General features: G+C 43.9%; 1 protein-coding gene across 5 annotated transcripts in view; it reads left to right on the forward strand.

Moving 5' to 3' along the window:
- The window catches only part of CLASP2 (cytoplasmic linker associated protein 2), a 425,149-nt gene that overhangs the window by 51,473 nt on the left and 349,496 nt on the right, over positions 1-24,180 (forward strand). For 3 of the 5 annotated variants that reach the window (XM_058184356.1, XM_058184358.1, XM_058184357.1), the window contains exon 1: positions 1,155-1,249. The exons of the other annotated variants lie outside the window; for them this stretch is intronic. In XM_058184356.1, coding sequence (XP_058040339.1) covers positions 1,179-1,249 — 71 coding nt within the window. In that variant the 5' untranslated portion in view covers positions 1,155-1,178. Of the gene's footprint in view, positions 1-1,154; positions 1,250-24,180 lie in introns of those variants that run through there. 5 annotated transcript variants of the gene reach the window in all.

A 24,180-nucleotide genomic window follows, 5' to 3' on the forward strand; every position in this document is an offset into this window, starting at 1 on the left:
TGAGGAGGCGAGGCGTTCCTATGCTTCCACCCTCATTGCGTCGGCAGATAACCGCCCGGCCGCCCTGTTTCGGGTGACCCGCTCCCTCCTTCATCAGGAGGTGCGGGATGACCCGTTGCAGGGCCGTGCCGAGGAGTTTAATGGTTATCTATACGACAAAATCGTTCAGCTCCGGGGCGGCTTGGACCAAATTGGGATGATCCAGGTGGGAGGCGGAGTCGCGTCTTGTGGAGGTTATTTGGGATGAGTTTGACCCTGTGACTCTCGAGGACGTGGACAGGTTGCTGGGGAGGCTGCATACTACGACATGTTTACTGGACCCGTGCCCTTCCTGGCTGGTGCTGGCCTCCCGGGAAGTGACACGAGGCTGGCTCCAGGGATTACGTCAACTCCCCGAGGCCTCCGGGCCTTCAAGCGTAAACTGAAGACTCTGCTATTCCATCGTGCGGGACTAGCCTAAGAAATATGTTTTTAAGGAATATTTTAGTGTAATTTTAAATGGGTTTTAAATCGGTCTTTGACCGTTTTAGTTGATTAGGCCATTAAATATTTGGTTTTAATTTGATTTTATATTGTTATTTATATCTGTTATTTTAATATGGCTGTAAACCGCCCTGAGTCCTTCGAGAGAAGGGTGGTATAAAAATTGAATTATAAATAAAATTATAAATAAATATATATTTTTATTGAGGAATCATATCTGTCTAGTGCAGATAGATAGTACTCAGTTTACAACAGTTCATTTAATGACTGTTTGAAGTTATGATGCCACTGAAAAAAGGTGACTTATGACCCATTTTTCATAACTATGACTGTTGCAGCATCCCCGTGGTTACATGATTCAGACGCTTGTCAACTCATATTTATGATAATTGTAATGTCTTGGTGTTATGTAATCACCTTTTGTGACCTGACAAGCAGTGTCAGTGGGGAAACCAGATTCACTTAATAACCATATTACTAACAACAACTGCAGCGATTCATTTAAAATTGAGGCAAGAAAGGTTGTAAATTGGGCAAAACTCAATTAACAAATGTCTCACTTATCAATATAAATTTGGGACTCAATTGGGGTCTTAAGTCGAGGACTACCAAGACAGTTTGTTTTAATATCTTTCAGGTTTGTTGATGAGCATCTTTCATATTTACAGGTGAGAGACGCTGCAATTTTGGCACTTATGGAGATTTACAAATATGTAGGAGAAAAAGTAAGAGTGGATCTTAACAAAAGAGGAATTCCTGCTGCAAGGTGAGTTTAATACTTGTCTTAAAGGCTATTAATACTACTAATATATATTATTATTATTATGTATGCATATTAAAATCCTTATTGAGATTTTATTTTCAAGCTTGTATAAAGATTTTTGGAGAAGTCAGTTGACTTCATATAGTGCCTGAAGACATTATTAATATAGGTCAGAACAGTTCCATCCTATTTGCTAGTTTGTGGTTGAACAAGATTTATTTATTTATTATTTATTAAACTTTTATACTGCCCTTCTCCCGAAGGACTCAGGGCGGTTTACAGCCAATAAAAACATACACAGAACAAAAGTTAAAAACATAATTAAAAAACTGATTATAAAATGGCCCAATAAAGTTAAAACTAATACAAAACCACCATAAAACCCCCACTTAAAATTTTCCATCAGGCTAGCCCCGCACGGTGAAATAAAAAAGTCTTGAGCTCGTGTTTAAAAGACTGGAGGTCAGGAAGTTGGCGCAACCCAGGAGGCAACTCGTTCCAAAGGGCAGGAGCCCCCACAGAGAAGGCCCTCCCCCTGGGGGCTGCCAGTCTACTTTGCTTGGCTGACGGCACTCTGAGGAGGCCCTCCCTATGGGAGCACACAGGCTGATGGGAGGCTATAGGTGGCAGTAGGCGGTCCCGTAAGTAACCCGGTCCTGTGCCATGGAGCGCTTTAAAGGTGATAACCAACACATTGAATTGCACCCGAAGACCACCGGCAACCAGTGCAGACTGCGCAGGAGAGGTGTTATATGGGAGCATCGTGGTGCCCCTTCTATTACCCGCACAGCCGCATTCTGGACCAGTTGAAGTCTCCTGGTGCTCTTCAAGGGGAGCCCCATGTAGAGAGCATTACAGTAGTCCAGGCGGGAAGTGACAAGGGCATGAGTGACCATGCAAAGGGAATCCCGGTCAAGGGAGGGACGCAATTGGCGAATCAGGCGCACCTGATAAAAAGCTCCCCTGGCGATGGCTGTCATATGTTCATAAAGACAGCCGATCATCCAGGAGAACACCTAAGTTGCGTACCCTCCCCCTGGGGGCCAGTGATTCACCCCCAACAGTCAGCGATGGGGTAAGCTGGCTGTACCGGGAAGCCGGCATCCACAGCCACTCTATCTTGGACGGGTTGAGCTGAAGCTTGTTCTTCCCCATCCAGACCCGCACGGCCTCCAGACACCGGGACATCACTTTGACAGCTTCATTGGGGGGGTTAGGGGTGGAGATGTACAACTGAGTATCATCAGCGTACAGATGATATTCCACCCCAAAATCACGGATAATCTCACCCAGCGGCTTCATATAGATATTGAACAGGAGAGGCGAGAGAACTGACCCCTGCGGCACCCCACATATGAGGTGCCGTGAGGTCGATCTCTGCCCCCCTGCCAACACCATCTGCGAACGGTCGGAGAGGTAGGAGGAGAACCACCGAAAAATGGTGCCTCCCACTCCCAAGCCCCCCAGCCGGAGTGGCTGTGGATGCCGGCATCGATACAGTCAGCTGCAGCCGCAGCTGACTGTTGGGGCGAGTTATTGGCCCCAAAGGAGGGAGTGCGCAGCTTGGGTGTTCTCCTGGATGCACGGCTGTCGTTTGAAGATCATTTGGCGGCCGTCTCCAGGAGAGCCTTTCACCAGGTTCGCCAGCTGCGCCCCTTCCTTGATCGGGATGCCCTATGCACAGTCACTCACGCTCTGGTTACCTCCCGCCTGGATTATTGCAATGCTCTCTACATGGGGCTCCCCTTGAGATGCACTCGGAGGCTTCAGTTGGTCCAGAATGCAGCTGCGCGGGTGATAGAGGGAGTCACGTGTAGCTCACATGTGACACCTCTCCTGCGCAGACTGCACTGGCTTCCTGTTGCCTTTCGGGTGCATTTCAAGGTCTTGGTAACCACCTTTAAAGCGCTCCATGGCTTGGGACCTGGGTACTTACGGGACCGCCTTCTGTTACCTCATGCCTCCCACCGACCCGTACGCTCCCCCAGGGGGGGCCCTTTCAGGGGGCCGTCCGCCCGACAAAGTCGGCTGGCGGCCCCAGAGGAAGATCCTTCTCTGTGGGGCCTACTCTTTGGAACGAACTCCCCCCTGGTTTACGTCAAATTTCTGACCTTCGGACTTTTCGCCGCGAACTGAAAACATATTTGTTTGTTCGTGCGGGGCTTTCTTAAATTGTTGAATTTTAAATCTTAAATTTTCTCTCTAGTTTTAATTGGGGTTTTTAGATTCATAATTCTTAATTATTTCGGCCATACTGTATAATAAGTTTTTTAATTGTATTTTAACTGTATATTGTTCTTTTTTATCCTGGCTGTACACCGCCCTGAGTCCTTCGGGAGAAGGGCGGTTTATAAATCCAATAAATAATAATAATAATAATAATAATAATCATCTACCAACGCGCCCAAAGTCGTCTTCGTGCTGTACCCAGGCCTGAAGCCGGACTGGAATGGGTCTAGATAAACAGTTTCATCCAGGTACTGGGGAAGCTGACATGCCACCACACTCTCAACAAGCTTCACCACAAAGCGAAGGTTGGAGACAGGACGGTAATTTGCCAAAATAGCCGGGTCCAGGGAGGGCTTCTTAAGGAGGGGCCTCACCACCACCTCTTTCAAGGCAGTAGGAAAGACACCCTCCATTAAAGAGGCATTGATAATTCCCAGGAGCCAGCCTCGTGTAACCTCCTGTGTGGCCAGTACCAACCAGGAGGGACATGGGTCCAATAAACATGTGGTCGCATTCAGCCTCCTCAGTATCCTGTCCATGTCCTCGGGAGTCACAGCGTCAAACTCTCCCCAAATAACAGTCTCAAGAACTACCTCTGTTATCTCACTCGAATCTACCCAATCAGTGTCCAGACTGTCCCGGATCTGAGCGATTTTATCGGCTAGATATTGTCCAAAATCCTCAGCACGGCCCTGCAAGGGGTCCTCCCGAGCTCCCTGCGCATGGCAAATATTTCTCCTGCATAAGCAACCATTTTATCATGTTCTGCTTAGTTAGAACAGGAATTCTTCAGAACTTGTAATATTATAGGAGAAGCTATGATAATCTATGGCAGCCAAAAATCAGGAGTCCAGTAACACTTTTTCACATTAGCACATTTTTTTAGAAGACAATCTATAGCTCACTTCAACAGATGCATGAAATACAAGTACCATCTGATAGCAAACTATTTCAACTTCTGAGGACAATCTGTTATATAACTCGAAGTAACCATTTCAAGAAAAGGAAACAAAAATGACATCACAATTGTAAGAGAAATTGCTAAACTCACATCACATCCCGAGTGACACCTATCCTGCGCAGGCTGCACTGGCTACCTGTGGCCTTCCGGGTGCGCTTCAAGGTGTTGGTGAACGTCTTTAAAGCGCTCCATGGCATAGGGCCGGGTTATCTACGGGACCGCCTGCTGCTACCGAATGCCTCTCACCGACCCGTGCGCTCTCACAGAGAGGGACTCCTCAGGGTGCCGTCGGCGCGACAGTGTCGTCTGGCGACACCCAGGGGAAGGGCCTTCTCTGTGGGGGCTCCCGCCCTCTGGAACGAACTCCCCCCAGGACTTCGTCAACTTCCAGACCTCCGAACCTTTCGCCGCGAGCTTAAAACTCACTTATTTATCTGCGCTGGACTGGGTTAGTTTTTTAAGCTTATGGGTTTTTTAATGGGTTTTTTATTTTTAAATTTTAATTATGGCCAATTTAATAAGTTTTTTAATTGTATTTTAATATTTATAGTGTATTGTGTATTTTTTTTTATTTGGCTGTGAACCGCCCTGAGTCCTTCGGGAGAAGGGCGGTATACAAATTTAAATAATAAATAAATAATAAAAGATTTCATGTTATCTCAGAAAGTCTTGACACAGTTGGATTTTAACCAGTGGTGGGTTGCAACTGGTTTAACAATAAATTCTGTGAGTGTGTGCTTTGCATGTGCACCCACACTTTGCACATGCGCCTAACGCGCATGTGCCCAGTATTCATAATACAGCAATTTGCAGTCAACTGCTTATCTTTTATGGCAGCCCTGGTAAGTGGAACAGCAGAGGCACGGAAATCAGCTGTGCCACATGAATCATATGAGCCAGAAAGAAGGAAATATAGGAAGGATATAGAGCGGGGGTAAGTGGGTGGGGCCAATTGAACATCAGAATTACCGGTTCGCCCAAACCGATCTGAACCGGCAATGACCCACCACTGTTTTTAATACACTATAGTTAATAGCTAAACTACCTTGCTTCCCCGAAAATAGGACATGTCCTGAAAATAAGGCCAAGCCTGATATACACCCTGCCCCGAAAATATACCCTAGTGACAGGGTGGGCATGGCCAGCACAGGAGGCAGCCTTTCCCTTTCCCGGTCACCTCAGGGCTTCTCGGCCCCTTAATTAGATCAGCTGAGCTGCTCAGGCTGCCATTCACAGCTGATTCATGGGTGCCAGCAAGCATGGATGCTTTTGCAGCCAATTGTGACAGCAAAAGAAGCCGGAGACCAAGTGATGCACCCCACATGCTTTGCATCCTCCTTACCTAATGGTGACAGTCACAGCAGGCAGTTCCATCCACGGAATAGCTGCCTCATGGATGCCACTCCAGCCGGCACCTCCAGCAAGCGTGGCTGTTTTTGCCATTGATTGTGACCACTTCTGCAGCAGGAGGCCAAGCGATGTGCCCCATATGCCTCACGCTGGCCTTCTGAAGGGTATTGTATTAGCAGCTGTCCACAATTTTTTTACTCTTATTTTGTTCCAACTGTAGTGGGCTACTTAGGTTGGGACGAAATAAGAGATAAGAAGTTATGGATAGCTGCTGCTACAGTACCCTTCAGAAGGCCGGCGTGAGTTTCCTGCTGCAGAAGTGGCTGTGCCCAAGGAGAGAAGGCAAAGGGGAAGTGATCACTTGCAAACTCCTGCCCCACTCCCACCTCTCTTCTGAGTGACTTCCAGCAGCCCCAGATGCCAAAACCTGCACCCGCCCGGCTCCCTTTTTCACAGTGCCCGGCTCTTTATCAAGGGGGGTGGCAGGTGGGATGGAGGAGAAGCAAGAAGCGTGGAGTGAGACAGAGCTCGCTCCTCTTGCCGTCTCTTCTCCCCTCTCACCGGGCATGGCAGAACTTCCTGCTTCTGCCCAAATTGGATGCAATTTGGGGAGGCAGGTGGGGAGGGGTGGGGCCGGAGAGACACGAGATGCATGTCTTACCTGACTTGTAGCTTCGTCGCATGTCTCGCTTTTGTCTCCAGGAAAAAACATTGTATGATAAAAATAAACTTCTCGCAAGTTTGTGAGGCACAGGTAAATTGCATCCAATTTGGGCAGGGTCAGGAAGCCCTGACATGCCCGACAAGAGGGGGTGAAGAGATGGCAAGAGGAACGAGCCCTGTCTTGCTCCATGCGTCTCGCTTCTCCTCCACCCTACCTGTCACCCTCCTCGACAAAGAGACAGCAGGGAAGGGAAGCAGCCAGGCTTCTGTTATGGTACCATTGGGGCGCGTGGAACAGCCTTACCTGCTTTGCAGCTCTGTCATGTGTCTCGCCATTGTCTGGAAGCAAACACGTAGGGTAAAAAAAGTGCAGGCTTTGGGCATCTGGGGCTGCCAGGGGTCATCCAGCGGAGAGGCGGGAGTGGGGCGGGAATTTGCACGCAAGAGGGATGGATGGATGGATGGATGGATGGATGGGAGGCGGATGAGTGCCAAAAGCGCTGGGGAGATTCCCATCTTTGGTTGCCCCATCGAACAGCTGACGAGTGGCTGTGTTGCGCTGCCATAGCAGCGCAACACAGCAGCAGCCATGAGATGGCCACACTCACCACTTCCTGCACCCCCAACATAATAAGAGCTCCCTCCCCCGATAATAAGACCAAGCCCTTAGTTCGGGGTTAAAAAAAAAATAAGGCAGAGACTTATTTTCAGGAATACACAGTTTGTAATTCAGCTTATAACATCCATTTACCATATTTTTCGTTGTGTAAGACACACCAGAGTATAAGGTGCACCTTAATTTTGGAGGAAAACAAGAAAAAAAGAATTCTGCCTCTGCCTACCAGCATCAGGATCAGTGGCATCCTCACTTCCATTCAGATTTTGATAATGGGAGTGGCCTGGGGAAGCATGGAGGTCGGGACTTGCTTGGCGAAGCAGGGGCTGCGCAGGGGGCAAAAGGCAAGGCACTGTCATCCAAAAACACTGTTGCCGCGATCTCTGCCACCTGAAGATCTCCGCTGCCTCCCCAGTTTCAAAAATGGGGTGTGCAGAGGCAAAGAAAGAGCATTGCGTTTTTGGACGGTTCCAGGCAGCAGAGATCGCAGCAACAGTTTTCGAGTGGCAGTGCCTTGCCTTACACCACCTGCGCAGCATCCAGCAAGCCATCAGTTCTCCAGTGAGGCTGAGGCATTGGTCAGACATGGGTTGCTACAGCCGGATCTGCCTAGAGACTGAGTCATAGTTTTTTGACCACGTTCCTTCCTCCTTCCTGTTGGGCCCAGTTTCGACTCAGTCGGCCTGAGAGAAACATTTCTAGCAGATCTGGCTTCCAGCCCATTTCTGTTCGATTCTTTCAGAGTCACTGTGAGTTTTTTGACCAAAACATTTCTTTTTTCTAATCAGGAAACATACTAGGCTTGATTCAGTCTAGCAGAGCCATACTGGTCTACTTGCCTTTTTTGGCAGCACACCTTCTTTAAAAATAGAGGCACCAGTCTACTAATTGCCTTTTTTTGGGGAGGAGGAGTGCACTGGTCTAACTTCTTTAAAAATAGAGGCACCGGTCTACTAGCCGCCTACAGTGCTGATCAGCGGCAGATGCAAGACCGTTTTCATGAGGATGCGCGGTTGTGCCCGAATTGCATCGGGGAGGAAAACTCGATACTCTTGTGAAGTGGCCACTTCTCATGTTTTCCTCCCTGATGCAATTCGCACAGCCATATGTCCTCAGGAAAATGCAGCAGCGGGGATTTTAGGCCCGTTCCAAGCAGCATCCTAATGTGAGGATCCCCGCTGCCTGAAACCACCAGAAAATGCAATGAACAGAGGCCAACAACCTCCGAAGGATGGGGGCGGCAGGTGGGTGGGGCTACATTCGGTGTATAAAACACACCCAGATTTTCACCCTCTTTTTGGGGGTAAAAAGGTGTATCTTATACACCGAAAAATATGGTACATAACCAGCCTATGTTCTCCTCCTTCTCTATTTCATCCCAATTTATATCTACATCAGTTTATTCATTGAATGTATCTGATAGAGAATCAGTTGTTATGGCATTAGGTTAGAAACTCGGAGATTGTGAATTTAGTCCTGCCTTGGACATAAACCAAGCTAGGTGATCTTGGATTAGTTACTTTTCTTAGCCCTAGGAAGGAGGAAATGGCAAAGCACTTCTGAAAAACATTACAAGAAAATTGCACAAATTGAAAATTGAATAAATGCCCCAAACCTCAATGAATTGAAACAATGTTGTAAAGAAGAATGTTCCAAATTCCTGCACAACAGTGTGAGAGACTAATAAAGTCATACAAAAAATGGTTGAAGTAATCATTTTTGTATGACTTTATTAGTCTCTTACATTGTTGTGGAGGAATTATTGCTGCTAAAGGTGGTTCTACAAGCTATTGAATTATAGATACACCTGTATTTAGATTTTCAGACATGACTTCCATTTGGATTTTCTTTTTGTAAAACAATTTATGACATGGTATTATGACATGTATCATGTGTTGTTGTATTTGCCTACTTTTAAGAACTGCTAAGGACGTCGGCGCCACCTTTCTCACTGGATGCCTAATTAAGGCACTCCGCACTGGATATCGCAAAAGCCGGTGAAAACAGCGAAGAACAGCTGTTTCCGGCTTCAATTTCCCTCTCTGGTTGAAAGAGAGAGAATAGAGCAGCGGGGGGGGGAGTGGTAGATTCCCCTAGGGACTTTGTTTTTGTTATGCAGAGTCCCGAAGGGTTGTATCCCCCTGAATCCTGCTTTAATCTCCGGTCTTCAGCGCGCTCCTGCAAAAGCAGGAAAAGAGGAAGGTGTCCACCTCTGCTCAATTGATTTCTTTTTGTGGATTTCTATATGCAGACGGAAGAAGCATGAGTGAACAATTATTGGATTGCAAGTATTTTTTATTTCCTGACTTCCACCTTTTAAAAAGAGAAACAATTTTTTACCCCCTTGCTTTAACTGACAGTTTAAAATGGCGTTTGAGAGGAAATGAAAGTAAAGTGAAGTAAAGTGGAAAAGAGCAAGCTGCGTAACTAAGAAGCTAGGAAACATTATTTGTGGATTGTAATGAATTGAGCTCTTCTATACTTAAAGGAAAAATCATGTTTACTTGCTGAGAAAGTGAATGGAGACTTTATCTTATTGTGCTGGACTGTGGACTGTTGGATTATATTAGTTTGTTTAAGTATTTTATAAGGGGATTCTCAGCAAGAACTTTGCCATGGAGGTTCTTTCAGAAGAATGGATTCGTGTCTTTATACAGGATTATACAGAAAGAATATATTTAATTATTCAAAAATATGAATTGATAAAAAATGGGGACGTTTCGGATGAAAGCTTGGAGGAAATTAACCAGTGTAATCAGTACTTGGAATATGGAATGGAGGTGCAAGCAAAAACGGATAAAAATGAAGATTTGATCGTGAATAAACAAGATGATGTAAAGAGGCTTTTTAAAAAAAGTTTAGATGAAATGCCTGAATCTATGTTACAAGAGGCTGCCTCCCAAACCGGAAAAATTCACAGGATTAATGCTTTCCAAGAGTTCTCTTTCCGGACTGATGGAATATATGGCAGTAACTTGTGGATTGTTAGACATAAGGAACTATTAGGAAATATTGTGATTGACTTTTTAAAAGGAGTAATGAAGGAAAGACAGAGATTAATGTATCAAAAAAAATGGCAAGAGATAAAAGTATTATCCTTGAAAGAAGCTTTTTTTGAAATATTAACAGATAAAAATATTAGCTTTCCTGAAAGGCTATATGTGAGAAAGTTCTGGAAGAAATGGGTTGATTATATGTTTTACATCTATCATAAAAGACTAAATATTTGGATTTATATTGGATTTTGATGAGGCAGGACTAAAGTTGAATAGATACTGTAATTTCTTGTATTGAAATTATATAATGTGTTGTACTGAATTGTAAATAGAATATTCTCGAAAGATCTTATGTAAGAAAGATTTGAGGAGAAAATTATATGGTTATAGAAACTATAAGGGAGATATTTTCTGAATTGGATTGGATTTTTATGCATTAGCTGGTTTTAAATACTTTAGGATTAATCTGCTTTATTGATTTATATATTTTATTACTGTTAATTCTTAATTTTTTTTTTGAAGGATTTTGGTTATTTATGGAGGAAGGCAGAGCTAGAGAGGGAAAATTGGTATAATAGTTTTGGGGGAAAATTTTTTTTTAGCATATGTTTGTTTTATTTTTAACTATACCTTGTGTTTGTTCCGGGAAGTCAGGGGGGAGGGGGGAGGGGAGTTTGTGAAAGGAGAGGGGAGGGGGGCTGGGGGAAAGGGGGAAAATTTTTTTGTAAAACTTTTTGAATAATAATAATAAAAAAGAACTGCTAAGGATCAGATCATTTTTAATATGTCTTGATACATAGTAAACTCAAACAGGGTGTACTTACTTTTTCACAAGAGTTTATATTTTTAGGGAATTTAGAGGCTTCAGTTTTGGACCACATTGTCCTAAAGGCATCTACAAATTTTCATCTGCATCAAAGAATTTATTTCTTACAAAATCTGTTTAGAATCGGGAATTTTTTTAAATCAAGTTTTATTGATTTTTTTTCTTACACACACACACACACACACACACACACACACACACACACACACACACACACACACACACACATTTTATGGACAGAGTATTGACAGTATCATATCTTATATCCAATTTCATTTTACATAGCTACCATTTTTGTCAAAATATTATTTTTCCATATTTTTTATCTTATCTTAATACTTCTATGCTTATTATATTAAGAGCATCACCATCCGCCCTCAAATCCTAGTTTCTTAACATTATTTCAACTAGCCGTCTTATCTTATCCATTGTTAATCATATATATTCCTTTTTAATGTTCATATTAATTTGTTCTTCATCCTAATAAATTTGAACATTCTTGGGGTTGCCTTTCTACCGTTTTACAACAATTCTTCTTCTCCTGTCCTCTCTTTCTCTTCCCCTCCTTCTTCTATCCTTTTCTACTTCCCTCTTTCCTCCTCTCCTATTTCTTCTCTACTTCCTCTTCCTTTCTCCCTGCCTCCATTCCTTCCTCCCTTTCTAACCTTCTCTCCAACTCTTATTTCCCCCTCCCTTTTTTCCTTTCCTTTCCCTTTCTTCTATTCCTCTTTCTCCTTCCTCTCTTCTCCTTCTTCCATCTACTCCTCCTTCCATTCTCTTTCCATTGTTGTATTCATTTTTCAATTCAGTATTTTCCACAATGGTATCTGGGCAACCCTGATTTTTTCTCCACTTAATAACTATATTTTTCAAAGTCCCCATCACATTTTAAAATTATTAACCATGTATTTCAACTCATTCCATTTTTACATTGAAATCTTTTGACTTAATCTTTCACCTCTTATTTTCCTTAGTTCCTAATTTCTTATTCCAACATGAATTAATTATTTTCCTCATTTACTAGCCTTTCAATTTTATATCTTAATTTCAGTTATTTTCACATTTAAACCAATCTTCATTTCATATTGCATCTGCTAATTCATTTTACAATAAATATTTCTTCTTTTTTACTTCTTACATACATCATTTACTAACATTTCAATTTTATATCTTACTTTCCATTATTTTCATATTTAAATTAATTTACATTTCATATTATATCTGCTGATCCATTTTACAATAAATAGTATACCGTATATACTCGAGTATAAGCCGACCCGAATATAAGCCGAGGTACCTAATTTTACCACAAAAACTGGGAAAAACTATTGACTCGAGTATAAGCCGAGGTACCTAATTTTACCACAAAAACTGGGAAAAACTATTGACTCGAGTATAAGCCGAGGGTGGGAAATGAGGCAGCTACTGGTCAATGTAAAAAATAAAGATAGAGCCAAGTAAAATAACATGAATATTTATTTGAACGAAAAACAATAAAAGTGCAAAAGGGGGTCCCCAAAAAGAATATGGTATCAAAAATACAGTATCTTTAAAAGTAACAGCAACCAAGCTAACGAGAGCTAAAATCCCTCAAAACTCTCCTCCTCATCATCTGTTTGTCCAAACAGAGCTTCAGCTACTTCAGCGTCTGTGATGTTATCCGCATATACGTTGTCATCACCACTGAGTTCACAGTCGTCATCATCACTGCTGTCACCCTCATACAATGCGCTGTCTTCACTGCCATCCATAGCATTACTAATGCCACATTTCTTGAAGGCACGTTGCACCATGTCCTCTGGAATATCTTCCCATGCATCACGAACCCACTGTGCTATTAGTTGTATGTCTGGCTTTCTCAGATTTCCAACTTTTGTCAGTTGGGCTTGACCAGAAGTCATCCATTCATGCCACATCCTTCGCACGGTCCTTGAAAGGTTTATTTAAACTGACATCTAGGGGCTGCAATACAGATGTAAGCCCACCTGGAATAACCAAAGTGACTTGAGATGACTTTGCCAATTTTTTATGTCATCAGATATGTGGGCTCTGAACATATCCCAAACTAACAGTGATGGTTTTTTCTTTAAGGCTGCTCCTGGTCGTCCGTTCCAAATTTCTTCCAGCCATTTTTTTGTTCCATCTTCATCCATCCAGCCTTTAACATGTGCACGCACTGTAATTCGTGGCGAATTTTACCTTTTAGGCAAGGTCTTTCTTTTAAAAATAATAACAGGCCTCAGCTTGGTTCCATTAGCCAAACATGACAGAACGACTGTGAAATGGTTTTTCATTTCCTGTGGTTCTTAGTAAAATGTTTTGTCTCCCAAACTTGCCACAGTTCTGTTGCTTGGAAGATCAAAGGTCATAGGCGTTTCATCCATATTTCCAATATCTTGAAGGACATAGTTATGGATCCTTCTTTGTTTTATGATGAATGAATGGAATGACATCACTTTTTCATCAAGGTCTTTTGGCAGCTTCTGTGCAATCTTTGTTCTTTGCAAACATAGGCCAAACCTATTCATGAAGCGGGTACACCATCCTGCTGATGCAACAAATTTTCAGTGCCTGGTACTTTAAATTTTTCTTCTTTAGCCATTTGAAGGCACGTGGCGAATTCCCATCGTGTTACACAGTAACCATTTTGACGACACTCCATAACCCATTCATGCAATTCAGTCTCTAGAGCCCCAAATGGACTCGTTAAACCACGTCGAGCTTTTTTGCCTTTGGAAGCTTTTCCAAGTCAGCTTTCATTTTCCGCCACTCCTTACTTGTTTTCATCAACACAAAATTCCTACTTGCAATACTGTTATTGCTTTCTTCTGCTCTTGACACAACCTTAAGTTTGAAAGCAGCTTCGTATGACCTGCGTTTTGTTTTGATGGTCCAGGATTAGAAGTACTGGGATCCATTCCTAACAGGAAAAAAATTATTACGGCGTCAACTGCCATCAGGAAACCATCACCCCAGAAAGCTGTCCAAAGAGACCCATGGACGGCAAGCTATCTTTTCCAAAGGCGAAAGAGGCGAGTGAGAGGAGGCGAGTGTGTCAAACGCCAAGAGGCGAGAGGAGGCGAGTGACAAATGCCCCTTTTAATAAGGAGACGATCAAGAAAAGGTCTTATTTTAAAAAGTTGCTTCCCAATACACTTCACAAAAGGTTGATGATATGGATGACACAGTCATCCATTTTCATTCCCTACCGTTCCCTTTTCTTTTCTTTTCTTTTCCAGTCTGTGTTTTCTGGAAATGCTGTAACTATCACACAGCAATTTAAACCCTGCAACACATCATCACAAGAGACAAATACCGTACATTTGTTTCTATACAAATACGTTTTCAGGTCTCTTTATATAAATGTGTTTTCGGCTTAGAACGGGTTGTATTGATTTTCCTTGCTGTAACCCTTCCTGCTAATATTACAAATATATGGGAGAAGGGCGGTATACAATTATTATTATTATTATTATTATTATTATTATTATTATTATTATTATTATTATTATTATTATTATTATTATTATTATTATATGATGATGATGATTTTTTTGCATTGGACAGAGCGAGCTTCAGTTTACCAAACTTTGTATCTTTTAATGAAACGTGTTAGTCTGGAAGGGACTGTTTGAACTCACAAAACACTTGCAACTTTTAGTTCCGTGCTGAGGATTTTTGGAAAGCAGCCCAGCAATATTTATTTATTGCTCGGACTGCTCTTATTTTCACTCCCCCTTTTCTTTTCTTTTCCTTCCCTCCCTCCCTCCTTCTCTGCCTCTCTTTCGTCCCCCACCTCCCGGGATCCTTGCGGGTCGAAGGTTCTGCCCTGCCTTACACCAGCCGCCCACCTATGCCAAGGTCTCCCTGGCTCTTTCGCTCTCTGTAAGCAGCGGCTTCTCGGCAGCGTCGCCCCCCTCCCCTCCATGGATCGGCTCCTTCCCCAGCACTGAAGGCATCCTTAGGAATACACCTCCACCTCCAGGAAAATAAAAAGAGGCAGAGAAGGTAAATCGCCCGCCCCGTTCGGAAAGAAAGGGGAGAGGACTCCAATGGAAGAAGGGAGAGGAGAATTACCAATAACAAACACAAAGAGCTGGGTTAGAGGTGCCTTGTCATGTACAAGGAGATCAGAGAGGGCAACCACCGTGAAACAATAATCAGACTCAAACGGGCTGCTTATTTGCCATTTGCTCTGGGTAGAACGGGTTTTTAAAAAATTGGTTTGGAGAAGGAAAGCTAATTTGCTGATCTGCGCGAGGGTCGGTTTCTTTTGCCTCCCTTCTTCTTCCTCCTCCTTCTTCCCACCCTAGCTTGCAATGCCCCCATCTCTCCTCCTCCTCCTCCTCCTCCTCCTGCCCCCCTCTCGGATTCGGCGTTCATTTCTTCCCTTTGTGGGGGCGAGGTGTTGGGGGAGGGTTTGGGAATAGATTTGGCAGAGGAGATTACCGTAATTTTGCTCACTGTTGCTCACTGTTTACTTTACAATGTTCACTCGGGGAAGTGAAACGCAAAGTATAGTTAGCCTGGAAAAAAACTGAACCATGTGACTGGCGGGAGAGAAGGAGGCGCGGGAGGCGGGGAGAAATTGTTTGTTCTTGCCGTATTTCTCCGCTTTCCAAGAGGCTTTTCTTTTCACCTCTTTCTCCCACCTCCCCAATTTCCATAGGGGAAAAAACCCTGGGAAAACTTGGCAAAAATAAAATAAAATAAAAAGTACTGAGTGCAAATGTTTTTTTTATACTGTAGTTGGAGTTTTCCACGTTTCTTTTCACATTCAAGGCAGCATTCTCCCCATCCTCGCTGCTTTTCCAAAACATGCTTTGAAACCTTTGCATTTTATTGGGATGTATTCAGTGACAACGCCCCTCCGCCTCCGAGGCGAGAGGAGGGCAGTAAGAGGAGGCGAGTGACAAGCAAATAAAGAGAGTTCTTCTCGCCTTGGCGTTTGACACACTCGCCGTCCTCTCCAGCCGAAATTGAGTGCGGCGGCAGTGGGTGGTGGGTGGGTGGGTGGGTGGGGAGGCCGCCGTGAAGTGCCGGCTGGGGAGCCCGGGATTGAAGTGCCGGCAGGGCGAGCCCAAATGCTGCCGGCATGCTTTGCCAGCTCGGCCGGCTCGTTTTGGGCGGCGGCTGGCCTCGGCGTTTCTTCCGCCGCTTTTGATGGCGGCGGCGGCGGTGGTCGGCGGAGGGGCGGAGGGGCGTTCGACATTTTCGCCTCTCACTCGCCTCCTCTTGCCCGCGGTGGGCGGAGGCGTTGTCACCTCGCCTCCTCTCAGCCGAAATTGAGTGCGGCGGCGGAGGCCGCCGTGAAGTGCCGGCTGGGAGCCCGGGATTGGCTCCTGGACTCCCCAGCCGGCACTTCACGGCGCCTCCCCGCCGCCGCACTCAATTTCGGCCGAGAGGAGGCGAGGGTGACAACGCCGCTGGCGAGTGACAACAGCCGCTTGGCGTTGTCACCTCGCCTCCTCTCAGCCGAAATTGAGTGCGGCGGCGGAGGCCGCGTGAAGTGCGGCTGGGGAGTCCAGGAGCCAATCCGGGCTCCCCAGCCGGCACTTCACGGCGGCCTCCCCACCCCGCCGCCGCACTCAATTTCGGAGAGGAGGCGAGGGTGACAAACGCCAAGGCGAAGAACTCTATTTGTTTGTCACTCGCCCGGCCTCCGCCGCCGCACTCAATTTCGGAGAGGAGGCGAGGTGACAACGCCGCTGGCGAGTGACAAGCAAATAAAGAGAGTTCTTCTCGCTTGGCGTTGTCACCTCGCCCTCCTCTCAGCCGAAATTGAGTGCGGCGGCGGGGTGGGGAGGCCGCCGTGAAGTGCCGGCTGGGGAGTCCAGGAGCCAATCCGGGCTCCCCAGCCGGCACTTCACGGCGGCCTCCCCACCCCGCCGCTCGCACTCAATTTCGGAGAGGAGGCGAGGGTGACAAACGCCAAGGCGAAGAACTCTATTTGTTTGTCACTCGCCCTTGAAGGCGTTGTCACCTCGCCCTCCTCTCAGCCGAAATTGAGTGCGGCGGCGGAGGCCGCCGTGAAGTGCCGGCTGGGGAGTCCAGGAGCCAATCCGGGCTCCCCAGCCGGCACTTCACGGCGGCCTCCCCACCCCGCCGCCGCACTCAATTTCGGCTTTCGGAGAGGAGGCGAGGTGACAACGCCTCCGCCCCCACCGGGCAAGAGGAGGCGAGGGTGACAAACGCCAAGGCGAAGAACTCTATTTGTTTGTCACTCGCCCGCCCCTCCGCCGACCACCGCCGCCGCCATCAAAAAGCGGCGGGGAGCCAGCCGCCGCCCAAAGCAGGCGGCCGAGCTGGCAAAACATGCCGGCAGCATTTGGGCTCGTCCTGCCGGCCCAGCTGTTCCCGAGGGCAAAAAACCCTCTCCCTGGGTCGGCTCTGCAAGGGTAGACTCGGGTATAAGCCAGGCGTTCAGCACAAAAGCGTGCCTCGGCTTATACGAGTATATATTTGCTTCTTACATACCATTTCTACTATTAATACTTTTCCCTTAAATCAACTAATAAATCTTTTATTTCCCTGCCTTCTCTCATTTATTCTTCCCCTTTTACCCATTTTCTTTTGGTCTTTCCAAAATTCCACTTCTTAATATTTTTCTCCCTTGCTTCCTTTCTCTTATTTTCTTCTTTTTCTTTTTATATTTATTATATCTTTTCCCCTGAATCCTTTCTCTTATTTTTAAAATTGTTACCCTTTTAATTCTCCCCCTCAATCTTTTCCCATTTCCTTCTCTTCCTTTCTTGTTTGGGTGATAGTCCTCCCTACTCACATTTTGTTTTTCACTGTCAATCCCGGTGTAATCATCTATTTTTTCATCTTTAATTATTTACCTTTCAACATTATGTTCTTGCTTCATATTTATATTCTCTTTTTCCTTTTTTTTGGTATTCTAACCAAATTTCTGCTTCTTTATCACCCTTAAACGCTTCACACACCTTCTTAAACATTTCCATTAGTTCCTCATATTCTCAAAGTTCCATATTGTTAATTCAATTTTTTTTATTTAATTTATATGTAGTTAAAATTCAAGTATATGTAGTGTCTCTCTTTTCTTTTCTTTTATTTCCAAATAGTATCCAATTCAAATATTTATTTAGACAATTCCAGTTTAAGGCTTTGTTCTTTTTCACTTCTTTTCAAAGTCGGGATCCAGCTATTTAAACAAGTACTCATTAAAATTTCTTACATAGTCAAAATTCTTAATGTACCTATTGTTTAAAGCATTCGTTGCAGTGCTTTCTTTCCACCAGCAGATGTCTCTCTCCAATCCACAAATCCCCAGGCAACAAAATATCACTTTCTCTTCAATTTGTTCTCCTTTTATTATTAAAAAAATGCTTTCTTTCAGTTTTCTTTTCCTTGTATTATTTCTTATTTCTCCAAATTCAATTGTAAGTCCAGATAGAAAGTTTTCTTTTTTGGGTCTTTTAACTTCCTCTTTGTTCTTTTCCCTCCAATTAACATTCCAAAGTGCCAATTAACTGCTCATTTCACACTGGGACCTCTTTTAAACTTTTTCCAAAGAATTTCTTTTTATCTTTAAGTTGGCCAAATTGCTCATCCGGTAACAATATCCCATTCAAACATCGCTCCTACACAGATCTTAGTTCGGTTGCCCCAGCTTAAAGTGGTCATTTTAATGGCTGCCATCCCCGCCGCCAGATCAAAGAACTTGCTTGCTCCTCTTGGTCTTCCGAGGCGCCTCTCTTTCTTCACCGTCCCTCCAAGACACTTCTGGTCTGAAGACCCCCCAACAGTGGTTTGTCTGACTGGATTTTCGCAAAGCTTGTCGGAGCTTCACTTTTTTCCAGCCAGTCTTGCTGCGATGCTTCCGGTTCCTCAGAACCAGGCATTTTTAAGGTATTACAGTTGTGTTGGGTCTGGGTATCATTAAGAGAACTATTTTTAGAAATTGGAAAACTTGGACTATTTCTGATGTTAAGGATTGGATTCAAGCCTAAAATGGCGCCGACGAAGGCTGCCTCGGTGAAATGCTCTCTAATTGTTTCTTTATTTCTAATTGTTCTCTGTGACTCACTACGGATTTCCTACTCACGAGACCATCTGCTAAAAATTAAGGAACATTTCTTTAAGGAGCAGCTTTCTTTAATCTCACCCCCGCCTGTCTTTACAAACACGGAGGAGATTCTAACACAGGAGGAGGCAATTCCCACGGAGCCATGGATTACAAAAAAAACCAAACAACGGAAACGAAGGAGAAGAGGTAAACGATCTGGGATCTTAAACAGATTAAGAAGTTGCATTAAAACTCCTCTGCCTTCAATTTTCCTAACAAATATACGCTCACTTGCAAATAAGATGGATGAAATACTCCTCTTAAACAAATACTATTCTGATTTTCGCAATTCAGCAGTCCTATGCTTCTCTGAAACCTGGTTAAATGAATCAATTGAAAATAGCAGCCTGAACATTCCAGGATTTCAAATTGAACGATCAGACAGGATTCCAGAAACATCTGGTAAAAAGAAAGGAGGAGGCTTATGCCTATATATTAATACAACCTGGTGTCAAGATTTTAACATAATTTACAAATTCTGTGACAACAATTTAGAGACTCTAATTATCAACTGCAAACCTTACTATTCGCCTCGTGAATTTTCCTCATTTCTTCTAATTGCTGTTTATGTCCCACCACAAGCCTGTGTAAACAAGGCATTACGAACTCTAGCTGACCAAATCATGGAGGCTGAAGCCAAACACCCTGATTCACTGGCCATTGTTTTGGGAGACCTAAACAAGGCAAACTTAAGGAAAGAACTACCAAAATATTTTCAGCATGTCAATTGTCCCACCAGAGGCAAGGATACTCTAGATCACTGCTACACAACACTAAAAGATGCCTATCTTTACCACGTGCAGCTGTAGGACACTCTGATCATTGCATGATTCATCTTGTACCTGCTTACAGGCAAAGACTTAAAGCCATAAAACCAATAATTAAATCAGTGAAAACCTGGACGGAGGAATCAGAATTAAAGCTACAGGCATGTTTTGACTGCACTGATTGGAATATTTTTAAAGATACCTCTGCAGACCTGGATGAACTCACAGATACTGTAACATCATATGTCAGCTTCTGTGAAGACCTATGTGTACCTACAAGGAACTTGCGAATACACAGTAACAACAAACCTTGGTTTACACCTAAACTTAAGCAGCTACGACATTCCAAAGAGGAAGCCTACAGAAAAGGTGATAAAATGCTGTACAATCAGGCCAGAAATGCACTAACAAGGAGATAAGAGCAGCAAAAGAAGCTACTCTGAAAAGCTAAAGAATCAATTTTCAGCAAATGAACCAGCAAACATGTGGAAAACTCTTAAAAATATCACCGGCTATGGCAAACCTCCTTCCCAGGCTGAAGGTAATCAACAACTGGCAGATGACCTGAATGAGTTTTACTGCAGGTTTGAAAGGAAACTACAGCCACCTATCTCCACAACCCCCATCTCAGACACACCAACAACAGCCAAGCCTCCTACAACTGACCCCATTTCATTGGGTTCACAACCCCTAGTGATCACAGAAAAGGAAGTGCAGGACCTATTTCACAGACAAAAGCCAGGAAAAGCTCCAGGCCCAGACAAGATAACTCCTTCTTGCTTAAAAGTCTGTGCTGACCAATTGGCCCCATCTTCACCCATATTTTCAATAAATCACTAGAGATGTGTTATGTTCCTTCTTGCTTCAAACGCTCTACCATCATCCCAGTGCCGAAGAAGCCCACCATCAAGGAACTGAATGACTACAGACCAGTTGCTCTAACATCTGTAGTCATGAAAACCTTTGAAAGGCTAGTGCTTTCCTACCTGAAAACCATCACGGATCCGCTGTTAGACCCCTTGCAATTTGCATACCGAGCAAATAGATCAACAGATGATGCTGTTAATATGGCTCTGCACTACATCCTACAACATCTTGAGTCTCCAAAGACCTATGCAAGGGTCCTTTTTGTAGACTTTAGTTCAGCATTCAATACCATCATTCCAGACATTCTTCTAACTAAGCTAAACCAGCTACAGGTACCGGAACAGACTTGTAAGTGGATCACAAGCTTCCTAACAAACAGGAAGCAGCAGGTGAAGCTAAGCAAGATCACATCAAATACCTGTACAATTAGCAGAGGGGCCCCCCAAGGCTGTGTGCTCTCCCCACTTCTCTTCTCTCTGTATACCAATGACTGCATCTCCAATGATCCATCTGTTAAGCTACTGAAGTTCGCAGATGACACAACAGTGATTGGTCTCATTCGAGACAATGACGAATCCGCATACAGACGAGAGGTCGAACGACTAGCCTTGTGGTGCAACCAAAACAATCTGGAACTGAACACACTCAAAACCGTAGAAATGGTGGTAGACTTTAGGAAAAACCCTTCCATACTTCCACCTCTCACAATACTTGACAACACAGTATCAACAGTAGAAACCTTCAAATTTCTGGGTTCTATCATATCGCAAGATCTGAAATGGACAGCTAACCTCAAAAACATCATTAAAAGGACAACAAAGAATGTTCTTTCTGCGCCAACTCAGTAAGCTCAAACTGCCCAAGGAGCTGCTGATCCAATTCTACAGAGGAATTATTGAGTCTGTCATTTGCACCTCTATAACTGTCTGGTTCGGTTCTGCAACCCAACAAGAAAAGCACAGACTTCAGAGGATAATTAGAACTGCAGAAAAAATAATTGCTACCAACTTGCCTTCCATTGAGGACCTGTATACTGCACGAATCAAGAAGAGGGCCGTGAAAATATTTGCAGATCCCTCGCATCCTGGACATAAACTGTTTCAACTCCTACCCTCAAAACGACGCTATAGAGCACTGCACACCAGAACAACTAGACACAAGAACAGTTTTTTCCCGAAGGCCATCACTCTGCTAAACAAATAATTCCCTCAACACTGTCAGACTATTTACTGAATCTGCACTACTATTAATCGTTTCATAGTTCCCATCACCAATCTCTTTCCACTTATGACTGTATGACTATAACTTGTTGCTGGCAATCCTTATGATTTACATTGATATATTGATCATCAATTGTGTTGTAAATGTTGTACCTTGATGAACGTATCTTTTCTTTTATGTACACTGAGAGCATATGCACCAAGACAAATTCCTTGTGTGTCCAATCACACTTGGCCAATAAAAAAACAATGTCAATGTCAAGGGATAAGGGGTATCTTTGAAAAGCAGATTTGCCATTCATCAAAAAATGACTCCATACAGGCTTTTGTGGCATAGATTTTATGTTGTTTATTAGGTTAGAGAACTATTAATTTTATTTTTAGAATTATATTTAGAAACATACTTGGCATTTGATTAATAAATGGCATATATTCATCTTTACCGCTTTTCTGCATTTGTGTGTATATGTGTTTTGTTATGTTGGGTAGCTGTATTTTTGCATGGGGATTGTATTTTTCTCTGCATGCGTGTGTGTGAGCGTATATGTGTGTACAAAACCTGTTAAGACAAAAATATTCAAGAAAATAAAAGTCAGCATAATGATAGCAGTGATTATATATAAAGAGGAATGATAGGGAGAAATTTCCTACAGTTAATGGTACACACATGCTCCAGTGGTGAAATCTGAACCAGTTTACTACCGGTTTGCTGGCTGTACACACCAAATGCAAGGTGCGCATGCAGTGCACACCAAAAGGAGGCATGGGATAAGTAGAACAGCATGCAGGAGGGGGTGATCAGCTGTGGTGCACAATCTTTTTTTTTTTAACTTTTAAAAGAATTTTTTTTACAACCAATTTGGCCGAAGAGTTTTAAAAAAATGCTTTTAAAAGTTAAAAAAAGGCTCTGATGATTTCATGGTTCAGCTGGGATCGTCAGAGCCTTTTTTTTAACCTTTTAAAAGCATTTTTTACAACCTATTCAGCAGAAGAGGTTGTAAAAAATGCTTTTAAAAGTAAAAAAAAGGCTCTGACGATCGAGCGGCTCACCTGGGGTGGGGGCAGAGATTTTTGCTACCAGTTCTCTGAACAACCCACTGCCATCGCTAGTGGATCTGGTCTGAACCGGGAACATTAAACCCCTGACATGGTCCCAGGTTCAGCCTATGGTCACTTCTTCATACACTCACAGCCCTGGATAATTGGCACACACAAATCACTTTTAACTGAACACTGAGGCATAACTAGTTCTTTAGAATAAATGGAGATCCAATGAATTTAAAATAATAGCAATGTACTTGTTACAATGTACTTGTTACAATGTACTGTATTTTTTGGAGTATCAAATGCTCCGGACTATAAGATGCACCTACCTTTTTTGGCAAGGAAAACAAAAAAAATTTTTCCTCTGTCTCCCAGCATCCATCAGGTATTCTTCTGGCCTGATTGCTGTGGTCTGTTCACCACTGCTGCCTCAGCCTGTTCGCCCCCACCCATTCGCTGCCACCATCTTGCTTGTTTGCGGCCTGTTTGGAGCAGCCCATTTGGCACTGCCACAGCCCATTCAGCATCACCTGTTCCGCCCATTCGCCTTGCCCCATTCACCATTGCCGCCTTGCTCCATTTGCTGATGCTGTGCCCCATTTGGTGCAGCCTGTTCGTTTATGCCACAGCCCGTTTGCTGCCACCCATTCACTGATGCAGCTGTGACCAATTTGGCACAGCCTGTTTGGCTGCCCATTCGCTGCCGCCGCAGCCTCTTCACCCCGCCAATTTTGTATCTGTATGCTCAAAAAACAACTTTCATCTAAATACTAGTAAGACAAAGGAGATGGTACTAGATTTCTGAAAGCACAGAGAGGAATTGGCAAGGTCCAACAGAGACTTCATTTCCTTACAGTCCTGCGAAAAAATCAGGTGGAACAATGGCTGATGACTTCTTTCTATCGGTCTACGATAGAAAGTGTCCTTACATACTAGACACGAAGGCACTTGTTATGACTCAGGCCCAAGTAGGTAGTAATAAACTCAGTCTACGAAAAAACAAACTTTATTCAAACAGCTGGGAATTACTTCATTCCCAGCATCGTTCAACTCAGAGTAAACAAATGCCTCCCAACACAAATTACTCAGTTATCTAGCAAACTGTGGTCCAATTAGGCAAACCGCCAAAGGCTCTTCCTGGCAAATGTCCAGAAGCCACAAAACCAGACGTAGACGAAGCAGAAGACGAAGCAGAAGATGCAGCTATAGTGTTGTTTTCCAGCAAAGGCCAAACGCTGGTGCTGGTCTGTTTTAAGCCTTCTGGGAGGGACCAATCATCTCTTGACCCCACTCCTGAGTTGTCCAC

The sequence above is a fragment of the Ahaetulla prasina genome, chromosome 4 (assembly GCF_028640845.1).
Source record: "Ahaetulla prasina isolate Xishuangbanna chromosome 4, ASM2864084v1, whole genome shotgun sequence".
NCBI classification, from domain to species: domain Eukaryota; kingdom Metazoa; phylum Chordata; class Lepidosauria; order Squamata; family Colubridae; genus Ahaetulla; species Ahaetulla prasina.